At 35.9% G+C, this 12,173-nt stretch overlaps 1 protein-coding gene across 7 annotated transcripts in view; it reads left to right on the forward strand.

Annotated features, from left to right (window-relative positions):
- PRKDC (protein kinase, DNA-activated, catalytic subunit) overlaps positions 1-12,173 on the forward strand; it is a 247,069-nt gene that overhangs the window by 86,052 nt on the left and 148,844 nt on the right. For 6 of the 7 annotated variants that reach the window (XM_036094045.2, XM_078072404.1, XM_078072407.1 and 3 more), the window contains 4 exons: positions 3,881-4,066; positions 4,459-4,563; positions 5,632-5,799; positions 7,467-7,594. In XM_036094045.2, the coding sequence (XP_035949938.2) occupies positions 3,881-4,066; positions 4,459-4,563; positions 5,632-5,799; positions 7,467-7,594 (587 nt within the window). The remainder of the gene's footprint in view (positions 1-3,880; positions 4,067-4,458; positions 4,564-5,631; positions 5,800-7,466; positions 7,595-12,173) is intronic. The other variant, XM_078072405.1, reaches the window with a different exon arrangement.

A 12,173-nucleotide genomic window follows, 5' to 3' on the forward strand; every position in this document is an offset into this window, starting at 1 on the left:
CAAGATTTACAGATATTTTCTGCCATTTTATAGCTTGCCTTTTCATTTTGTTGGTGATTTCTTTTGCTGTGCAGAAACTTTTTAGTTTGATGTAGTTCCACTTGTTTATTTTTACTATTGTAGCCTTTGCTTTTGGTGTGAAATCCAAAAAAACAATCATTGCTAAGACCAATGTCAAGGAGCTTATCCCTTAAGGAATTTTATGGCTTCAGGTCTTAAGTTCAAGTCTTTAATACATTTTGAGTTGATTTTTGTGTATGGTGTAAAATAGATTTCAAGTTTCATTCTTTTGCATGTAGCTGTCCAGTTTTCCCAGTACCATTTATTGAAGAGACTATCCTTTCTCCATTGTATATTCTTGGCTTCTTTGTCCTTCATTGTATATTCTTGGCTCCTTGCATGTGTTTATTTCTGGGCTGTCCATTCTGTTCCATTGATCTATGTGTCTATTTTTATGCCAATACTGTATTGTTTTGATTACTTTGACATAGCATGAAATCAGGAAGCATAATGCCTCCAGCTTTGTTGTTCTTTCTCAGGATTGCTTTGATTATTCAGGGTCTTTTGTGGTTCCGTACAAATTTTAGGATTGCTTGTTCTATTTCTATGAAAAATTCCATTGGAATTTTGATAGGGATTATATTGAATCTGTAGATTGCTTTGGATAATACCAACATTTTGGCAATATTAATTATTCTATTCCATGAGTACAGGATATCCTTCCAGTTATTTGCATCTTCAGTTTTTTTCATCAGTGTCTTCTAGTTTTCATCATACAGGTTTTTAATCTCCTTGGTTTAATTTATTCCTAGGTGTTTTATTCTATTTGATGCAATTGTAAATGGGATTGTTTTCTTAATTTCACTTTCTGATAGTTGGTTATTAGTGTATAGAAATGCAACAGATTTTTGTATATTGATTTTGTGTCCTGCAACTTTACTGAATTTATTGATTAATTTTAATAGTTTTTTGGTGGAGTCTTCAGGGTTTCCTATATATAATATGCCATCTGCAAACAGAGACAGTGTTACTTCTTCCCTTCTGTTTTTGATGCTCTTTCTTTCTTTTTCTTGTCTGATTGCTATGGCTAGGACTTCCAATACTATGGTGAATAAAAGTGGTAAGAGTGGACATCCTTTTCTTGTTCCTGACTAGGGAAAAAGCTCTCAATTTTTCACTATCAAGTGTGATGTCAGCTGTACATTTATCATATATGGCTTTTACTATGTTGAAGTATGTTCCCTCTGTACCCGATTTGTTGAGTTTTATCATGAATGGTTGTTGAATTTTATCAAATGTTTTTTCTGTATCTATTAAGATGATCCTATGATTTTTGTCCTTTATTTTGTTAATGTGGTGTATCACACTAATTGATTTGCAGATGTTGAACCATCCTGGCATCCCTGAAATAAACCCCACTTGATCATGGTATATGATCCTTTTAATGTATTGTTGAATTTGGTATGCTGATGTTTTGTTGAGGAGTTTTGCATCTTTGTTCATCAGAGATATTTTCCTGTAATTTTCTTGTAGTTTCCTTGTCTGGTTTTGGTATCAGGATAATGCTGGCCTCATGGAATGAGTGTGGAAGTGTTGACTTGTCTTCTAGTTTTTTTAGAAGAATTTGAGGATTGGTCTTAGTTCTTACTTAAATGTTTGGTAGGATTCACAGTGAAGCTATCTGGTCCTGAACTTTTGTTTGTTGAGAGGTTTTTGATTACTGATTCAACCTCCTTACTATTAATTGGTCTGTTCAAATTATCTCCTCAAGATTCAATCCTGGTAAGTTGTATATTTCTAGGAATTTATCGCTTTTTTTCTAGGTTGTCCAATTTGTTGGTGAATAATTGTTCATAATGCGGGGCGCCTGGGTGGCTCAGTCGTTAAGCGTCTGCCTTCGGCTCAGGTCATGATCCCAGGGTCCTGGGATCGAGCCCCGCATCGGGCTCCCTGCTCGGCAGGAAGCCTGCTTCTCCCTCTCCCCCTCCCTCTGCTTGTGTTCCCTCTCTCGCTGTGTCTCTCTCTGTCAAAATAAATTAAAAAATCTTTAAAAAATAAAAAAAAAAAAAAAAAAATAATTGTTCATAATGGTCTTTTATGATCCTTTGTATATCTTTGGTGTAGAAATACCTTTTTGAAACAAGGAAGTTAAGTGAAAGCCTCCCTGAATTCTGAACTTTGAGGCTTTTAGCTCTCTTCCCCCAGTTTGGCTCCCAGAATATGGTTGGTTAGGTATAATACCTTCAGGCAGGATATCAGAGTATTTTGACAAGCCTAAGAGAAAATGAAGATTAAGTGTCATCATTGCCCAGCCAACCTTCACTGATCCTTATTGCCAGTGACCTTGCCACTGCCCAGTACTTTTAGTCAGTGTCTCAATATGTGCCAACAGCCAGGGAGCACCAGGCATCGAGGAAATGGATTCTAAAAGGGATAGGCAGGTAAAAAGCTATTTGACACAGAGACTATTCAGTGAAATGGAAATGTAAAGAGAAAAGAACCACAGAAATGAAAGAGGACAGCTTATTGACGAAATAAGAATTGCTACTGAAAAGAACACTGAACAAAAAAGAACATTTGAGAATTAAGCATAGGCATCAGAAATTAAAAATGAAATGGGTTTGGAAGATAAAATTTAGAAACTCTCCCAGAGAATAAAGTAAAAAGACAAAACAGAAAGTAATAGAGAAAACATGATGAAACTTGGGATCCACTGATAAGGTCCAGCACCAGGACCTCCTCCTCAGGGGGAAGATAGGCCCTCAAGAGAATGTCCCAGAAATGAAGGCCTTGAGCTTCCAGATGGGAAAGGGCCATTGAGTATCCAGCACAGTGTATGAAAGCAGCTTTACATGGAGCAAATTTCTTGACAATTCAGAACCCCAGGGGCTTCACCATGAGAAAAGATTCTAAAAAGTTTCTGCAAGAGAACCTGATTACATTTTAAAGGATCGAGAAATCAGATGCCGTTTGTCTTTGCAACTGCAGAGTGGACACTAGAAGACTGTAAGCCAAATTCCTTTCACAATTCAGCAAAGAAGATTCCAACCTAGAGTTCTGAATCTGGCTAGACTATCAGTCATGTGTGAGAGTTGAATGCAGATGTTTCAGATGTGCCAGATCTCAAAGGAATCTTATCTCCTGTGCACTCTCATCAGTCAGCCAAGAAAGTGGAAAATGTTGGATCTGGGAAGTTGGCTCAAACACAGAGAAGGGGACCATTCTCCTGGAGGGTGCTGAAGTGACACCCAGAGGGCAGTGATCACAGACATTCCAGAGTGGGAGCTATGTTGCCACTGAGATGGAGCTGATAGACTTCCTGATGTGTTTAGATGTCTTGAGGTGATTTCATTAATTGGGGAGAGTTTGATGGCAAATAATGATAGGCACATTGAAAACAGCAAAGAAAGCAGGCAAGTTAATACTTCAGGGAGATCAGAATGTTGTGTAAAAATGATTGCATTGTCATAATGATAAGAATATTGAATATTAATCTAACCAAAATTAGGATGTCAGGTACTGGAAAGGTGTTGGGACAGGAAATGTGTGTGTGTGTGCAAGCATGTGTATATGCTTCTGTGCATGTGCCTGTATAACAGAGGAGAGTTAATTCTTCCTCTTGTCGAGAATGCTCCCAACTAAGAAAATAAGCAATAGGATGAACATGGTTTCATAAAGGAGACCACCTTATGCTTTTGTGGGAAAATTTACATGTTAAGTTTTTCTTCTCAAATTTGAGGAGTTATGAAATAAATAGCTATTACAGAAATAGCATCTTTATTTTCCAAGAATAGCTTTGAACTGAAAGTAGATTTTGTTATATATCCATCAGTCTTGATACTGAGGATTTTTCTTCAAGTACCACACACACTTATTTCAGGTAAGCACCGTTCTGAATGGTATGTTAGATCAGAGCTTCAGGGATCGAGCCAGCCAGAAACACCAAGGACTGAAACTTGCGAGTACAATTCTGCACAACTGGAAGAAGTGGGACTCCTGGTGGGCCAAAGATTCTGCTCCTGAAAGTAAAACAGCAGTGCTGACCTTACTGGCCAAAATTTTGCAGGTAACTTGAGAAACCTTAAAAAGGAAGTTGTTTTGGGTTCTGTAAGTTTTATCTTTAAAAATGTGATGGAGATTTCTTAAGAAGCTCATTGGTTTGATAAGTAAAAAAATATTTTCACTGGACATTTGCTGATTACCTTACATTTTATACTTTTTCCATTATTATCATTTATATTCATTATCCTTTCCTATACTTTACCTTTTTAGTGTCTTTACATGCATTGTCTTAGCAGATAGATTTAAAATATTTCAGAACAAGAATTGTTAAAATATTGTTGAAGCCGAAGAACAAATTTCTAGATTATTTCTGAAATTAAAAAACTTAGAAACTGTGTTAAAGGAAATTAGAGGCATAATATAGAAATGTATCATGTTTTATTTCCTCTCCTTTAGATTGATTCATCTGTATCTTTTAATACAAATCACAGTGCGTTCCCTGAAGTCTTTACAACATATGCTAGTCTACTTGCTGATCCAAAGTTGGGTTTACATTTAAAGGTAAGTGATGAAAAAGATTTTTCTTTCAGATTACATTCTCCATTATTTTCCCATTTTATATTTTTACATATTTGTGATGTTTTCTGTTTTTTATTATGGAAAATTTCACACATACTCAAAAGCAGAGATTACGTGACCCTTGTGTACCTGTCACTCAGCCTCAATAGCCATCTGTCTATGGGCATGTCTGTTTCAACTATGCAGCCACTCCTACCCTTGAAAGATATCCCTGGCATCATGTTATTTGATCTGCGCATACTTTTTTATGTCTCTCTAAAAGATAAATATAATCACAATGAGTTTCCCATACTTAGAAGAATTAATATTTGTCTTTTCATATGTGTGGTTCAAATTGGCTTTTTTGAGAATTGCTCTATTAGTGAATGACAGAATTTAAACTATTACTCAGTCATTTTTCTATTAATAACTATATCTTGGTAATTTTTAGAGTCAAGAACTTAATATTATAATTTTAAAGTCCTATAATAATTAGATTTTATGTTCTAATAAAATATGGCCTTAATGAAAGACGTCTTTTTAGTAGACCGTAAGGATATTTCTTTGGAATTTTCTGTTCTGTGGTTAATCAAGTTTCTCATTCCTCAGTATGAGGGAGCCTGGGAACTTTCTTGCCACGCAAGGGAGATAAGAAATACCATCTAGTTTCTTTTACTCTTGTTATAAAGTTCTGAATTAGCTCTACGAGAAATATTTATAAATTTTCCCATAGGTTGTTCAGTATGCTCTTTCCACACCAAACTTATCCAGTGTATCTTTATGAGAGTCTGTATTTGTAGAAGGAGAAATCACACAGCATCATCATACAGTGTCCTATTTAATTACACGTATAGCCCTGAGTTGGCCCGCTGGCCTCTAGAGTAGAAGCTGAGATACAGTATTGTGTTCAGGTTGGTTTTCAGTGTAATATAGAAGGTATTCTGAAGTCATTCATTGAATCCACACAATGCTTTATTTGCAAAGCCTTAAGAAAGCAGTAATTTTATTTATTCTATAGGATTCATAAGCCCTGACTGGTGCAATTTCATTATGTCTGCATTGCTCCCACAGGGTCAGGCTGTAATTCTTCTTCCATTCTTCACCAGTCTTACTGGAGGCAGTCTTGAGGACCTTAAGCATGTCCTTGAAAAGCTTATCATTTCTAATTTCCCCATGAAGTCTGAAGAATTTCCCCCGGGAACTCTGCGGTACAATAATTATGTAGACTGCATGAAAAAGGTTAGTGTTTAGTAGTACCAAGTGAAGTTAAAACATTGTATTTCTGTTACATTTCTTGATGAAAAGAAGTAAGTGAAATATTCAGAGCCAGAGAGGTATTGTAACTTTAAGAATTCAGTTCAATTCATTTTGAAAGCTGGGTAGCTGTGGAGGCAGATGCATATCTAAATCCTTTGGAATTCATTCCCTCCCGTTTTAAATTGAAATCTTTTATGCAGAAAAGCATTGTGAAATATTCTATGCATAATGTATAAATTTTGAAAATTAATGCCAAAAAGAGCTAAGAAATAGAATAAAGAAGTAGTGGTTATTTGAGAAACATTTAGTGATTATCACCTATATTATTTAATATATAGATGAAGGTCTCTAAAATACCAGTGGCTTAAACAAGGTGGTAGATTGTTTTTCCGTACTAGATTGTTGTTATTTATAGCAACTATATACAGGTTTCCCCTGCTATCCAGCAGTGGTACATTTCTATGAAAACTTTTGTAAGCCAAAATGTCATAAAGCAAATAAGCAATTACCATTAATTTGTATGGAAATTTTTTGAGCATTCCCAGACCCAAAAAATATCCTCTCTTAGGCCCTTTTGATACCAAAGGACACATCTTGCTAACAGGTGCACAGAATAAATTGAGATAAAGCACAGATGCTCAAAGACAACAGTTCAAAGCTATGGTGGCTTGATGCTGAGATGCTGAGTGTAGTTTCTGGGGAAAGAGCTTGGTGGTGCCACTCTCAATGCTCAGGGTACATGCTGCCTCTAGCTTGCCAGTCACCTTTCTTGAATGGTGCATTCCTGTAATCAGCAGGTCATTAATGGGGTGACATCATTATGTAGGTGCCATCTAAGCATCCTGTTTCCCAAGCAGTCTGTTACCTAACAGTTATAGTATCCGCAAAGATTCTACATAGATCTTTGGTACTTTCTCTTAATGTAAATGTGCTAATGTAAATATAAGTACAGTCACTGAACATTTGAAGGAAGCTTCCAACCTTAAAAGATGTAAACCAACAGGAAAAAGGAACTCAGAGGGAACTGAGTCAACAAAGGGAGATGGGAGGTGAGAACATCAAAGAAACTGTAAGAGTAGTTTCAGAGATGAGAGAAGGTATTGTGTCCGTGAAGTAGAACAAATAAGTGCTCTTGGAAATTAAATATATAGAAGCAAAATTTTTTAAAAATTCACAAAACAGAAGATAAAATTGAGGCTATTTCCTAGAAAGTAGAACAAACAGACATCAAGATGGAAAATGGAGGAGTAGAGAACATTAGATGAACAGCCTAGAACAGCTGCTATGCAGTGAAGATGGTGTGGAAAAGACATGTCTCCAAAATAAAAAAACCCCCAGAGTACCTGGAATGGTGAAGACAAAAACCTCAATAAAGTCACATCATCGTGTAATGTCAGTACCTGGAATCAGATCTTTCAGAAGATCCTGACTGCTGTAAGAGAAAAAACATCTGCAAAACCTTAAAAGAATCAAAACTCAAATATTTAACAAACGTCATTATATGCCAGGCATTCACTGTAGCTGCAGAAATGGCAAAAATGTTAGCATTTGTTACTTCTCTGTGAAACCCGGTTTTAATTTTCCATTTTGTTATTACTGGTAAGAACAAAACAAAAATAAAGATCCAAGAAAATTTTTTTTTTTTCTAGTTTCTAGATGCATTGGAATTATCTCAAAGTCCTGTATTGTTGCAGTTGATGACGGAAATTCTTTGTCGGGAACAGCATCATGTTATGGAAGAATTATTTCAATCTACTTTCAAAAAGATTGCCAGAAAGTAAGTCATTCTATTCTAGTCTGGGACCGGAGACACCATATACTTTTTATTTCTGTGGGGAATTATCTTCTCTGTTCCAAAAAAAGTTGAGTAGCAATTGCAGTCAACTCTTACAACTCAATTTTATTTTGTTTTTCTTGATGGAGAAAAAAAGACTTATTGTGAAAGTTTCAAACATTTTTTTATTGTGAAAGTTTCAAACATATGCAAAGCTAAAGGGTAAGCCTGTAACTGAACATCCAGATCAAACACGCATTAAGCACTTTCCAGCCTTATCAACCCTATTTTAGCCTCTTTTCTTTTGTGCTGTAGTTACTGAAATAAAGCAGATCCCTGATGCCATGTCATTTCACCTCTAATTCTTTTTTTGTTTTTTTTTTATTTTAGTTAACATACAGTGCGTTATTGGTTTCTGCAGTAGAATTCAGTGATTTATGACTTACAACACCCAGTGCTCATCACAAGTGCCCTCTTTAATAAACATTACCCATCTAGCCCATCCCCCACATTCCTCCATCAACCCTCAGTTTGCTCTCTATTGTTAAGAGTCTCTTATGGTGTGTTTCTCTCTCTCCTTTTTTTCTTTTCCCTCTTCCCATATGTTCATCGGTTTTCTTGGGGTGGGGGTGCAGGCAGACGGAGAGAGAATCTTAAGGAGGCTCCATTGTGGGCTCCATCTCATGACACTAAGATCATGACCAAAACTGACTCAAGAAGAAATAGAAAATCTGAGTATATCTTTAATAAATAAATAAATAGAATTACTCATTTAAAATCTTACAAAGGAAAGCCCAGATCCAGATAGCTTCCCTGGTGAATTTTCATCAGATATTCAAAGAAGAAATAAGACCAACCCTTCATAAACTTTTCAGAAAATAGAGGAGAAAGGAATACTTCCCAACTTATCCTATGAAGTTACTATAGACAGATAACAAAGCCAGACAGAAACATTGCAAGAAACGTATAGACCAATATCTTTCATAAATATAGACACAAAATTTTTCAAAAATATATTAAAAAAAAATTCCAACAACATATATATATTCTACAATATAATCAATTGGGATTTGTCCTAGGAATGCAAAACTAGTTCAGCATCTAAGAATCATTTAATAGTATATACTATATTAAAAGACTAAAGGACAAAACCACATTATCATTTCAGTAGATACAGATAAATTTTCGACGAGATCCAACATCCATTCATGATAAAAAGGACAAAGGTCATCTATGGAAAACCAACAGCCAACAAAATATTTAATAGTAAAAGACTGAATGTTATTCTCCTAAGTCTGTGAACAAGGCGAGGGCATTTGCCCTTTTCAATTCAACATGCAGTTTTGGGGCACCTGGGTGGCTCAGTCAGTTGAACTTCCTGGAGTTCAGAACTGGAGGTTCTAGCCAGTGCAGTCAAGCAAAAGAAAGATATAAAAGGCAACCAAATTGGAAAAAAAGGAGCAAATTCTTTTTTTTTGAGAGAGAGAGAGCATGTGTGCATATGTGGGGGAGTGGGGTGGGATTGAGTGGGCCGGGTGGAATGGGGCGGGGGAGAGAGAGAGAGAGGGAGAGAAGCCCAAGTAGACTCCGAGCTGAGTGCAGAGCCTGACTTGGGGCTCAATCCCATGATCCTGAGACCATCACCTAGCCGAGATCAAGAATCGGAAGTTCAACTGACACGCAGGTGCCCCAGAACTCTCTTTATTCACAGATGGCATGAGGTAGAAAATCCTAAAGATCTACAGAAAGCTATTAGAACTAATGAACAATTATAGAAAATTTGTAGGATATAGGATGTTAAAAAATCAATTGTTTTTCTATATATGAGCAGAAAACATATAAAACTATAATTAGGAATATAATTGCATTCATAATATCACCAAAAAGAACAAAGTACTTAATAAATTTAACAAATGAAGTACAAGACTTGTACACTAAAACTTATAGCCCATGTTCATGAACTTGAAGATTCAATATTGTTAACATGGCAGTTGTGTAAATTTAATGCAGTCCCTATAACAATTGTAGCAATACTTTTTTTGTGTGTGCAGTTTAAAATTTTCATTTTAATTATAACTTACTTAGAATATACTCTCTGAGGATACACAGTGAAAGTTTATGTTCTAAAATGCCTTGGTAAATTATTTTTCAATATGTGGTTATTAAACCAATTAGGTATCCTTATTTTAATTAATTTTCAGAAATAGAAATTGTTTATCTTTTGCCTTTTGATCTAATTTTCTTTTTGAAAATATAAAATATTTACATGATTTGGAAGTCATAACTATATAATGAACTGTATTTAAGAGTCTTGCTTCTGTCTGTGTCCCCTCTCTTATTCCTCCTCATCTCCCTTTTATTCCACCTCATATCTTCTACAGATCACTCCATGTCAGTACATAGAGATCTTCCTCAATCCTTTTTTAATTTAAATAACTGTATAATTATTCATTGTACAGAAATAGCATAGTATTTTGAAGCAGATTCCTACTGGTAGACTTTTGGGTTCAATATTTTGCTATTAAAAATAATAACACAGTGAATAGCCCTATGTATATGTAATTTTTTTTTTGCCTAAATATATTTTTTTAAATTTAATTTTATTTTATTATGTTAGTAACCATACAGTACATCATTAGTTTTTGATGTAGTGTTCCATGATTCATTGTTTTTCTATAACACCCAGTGCTACGTGCAATACATGCCCTCCTTAATACCCATCACCAGGCTCACCCATCCCCCCAACCCCCGCCCCTCTAAAATCCTCAGTTTATTTCTCAGAGTTCATAGTCTTTCTTGGTTCGTCTCCCCCTCTGATTTCAGCCCCTTTCATTTTTCCCTTCCTTCTCCTAATGTCCTTCATGCTATTCCTTACGTTCCACAAATAAGTGAAACCATATGCTAACTGACTTTCTCTGCTTGACTTATTTCACTTAGCATAATCTCCTCCAGTCCCATCCATGGTGATGTAAAAGTTGGGTATACATCCTTTCTGATGGCTGAGTAATATTCCATTGTATATATGGACCACATCTTCTTTATCCATTCGTCTGTTGAAGGGCATCTCAGCTCTTTCCAGTTTGGCTATTGTGGACATTGCTGCTATGAACATTGGAGTGCATATGGCCCTTCTTTTCACGACGTCTGTGTCTTTGGGGTAAATATCCAGGAGTGCAATTGCTGGGTCATAGGGTAGCTCTATTTTTAATTATTGAGGAACCTCAACACAGTTTTCCAAAGTGCCTGTACCAACTTGCATTCCCACCAACAGTGTCAGAGAGGTTACTGCCTATGTTCACCTCTAGGATTTTCATGGATTCCTGTCTCACATTGAAGTCTTTCATTCATTTTGAGTTTATCTTTGTGTATGGTGTTAGAGAATGGTCGAGTTTCATTCTTCTGTATATAGCTGCCCAATTTTCCCAGCACCATTTATTGAAGAGACTGTCTTTTTTCCATTGCTTATTTTTTCCTGCTTTGTCAAAGATTATTTGACCATAGAGTTGAGGGTCCATATCTGGGCTCTCTGTTCTGTTCCACTGGTCTATATGACTGTTTTTGTGCCAGTACCATGCTGTCTTGGTGATCACGGCTTTGTAATATAGCTTGAAGTCGGGCAACGGGATGCCCCCCGCTTTGTTTTTCTTTTTCAACATTTCATTGGAGATTTGGGGTCTTTTCTGATTCCATACAAATTTTAGGATTGTTTGTTCTAGGACTTTGAAAAATGTCATTGGAATTTTGATCGGAATGGCGTTGAAGGTATAGATTACTTTAGGCAGCATAGACATGTTAATAATGTTTATTCTTCCAATCCATGAGCATGGAATGTTTTTCTATCTTTTTGTGTCTTTTTCAGTTTTTTTCATGAGTGTTCTGTAGTTCCTAGAGTATAGATCCTTTACCTCTTTGGTTAGGTTTATTCTGAGGTATCTTATGGTTTTTGGTGCTATTGTAAATGGAATCGTTTCTCTAATTTCTCTTTCTACAGTTGCATTGTTAGTGTATAAGAAAACAACTGATTTCTGTGCATTGATTTTATATCCTGCCACATTACTGAATTTGCTGTATGAGTTCTAGTAATTTGGGGGTGGAGTCTTTTGGATTTTCTACATAAAGTATTATGTCATCTGCAAAGAGAGAGAGTTTGACTTCTTTGCCAATTTGAATACCTTTTACTTCTTTTTGTTGTCTGATTGCTGTTGCTAGGACTTCTAGTACTATGTTGAACAATAGCGGTGAGAGCGTGCATCCTTGTTGTGTTCCTGATCTTAAGGGAAAGGCTCTCAGCTTTTCCCCATTGAGGATGATATTCAACTGTAAGTTTTTCATAGATGGATTTTATGGAGTTATGGAATGTTCCCTCTATCCCTATATTCTGAAGTGTTTTACTCAGGAAAGAATGCTGTATTTTGTCAGATGCCTTTTCTGCATCAATTGAGAGGACCATATGGTTCTTCTCTCTCCTCTTATTAATGTGTTCTATCACATTGATTGATTTGCGAATGTTGAACCACCCTTGCATCCCGGGCATAAATCGCACTGAGTCGTGGTGGATGATCCTTTTAATGTATTGTTGAAT

The sequence above is a fragment of the Halichoerus grypus genome, chromosome 5 (genome assembly GCF_964656455.1).
Source record: "Halichoerus grypus chromosome 5, mHalGry1.hap1.1, whole genome shotgun sequence".
Taxonomy (NCBI): domain Eukaryota; kingdom Metazoa; phylum Chordata; class Mammalia; order Carnivora; family Phocidae; genus Halichoerus; species Halichoerus grypus.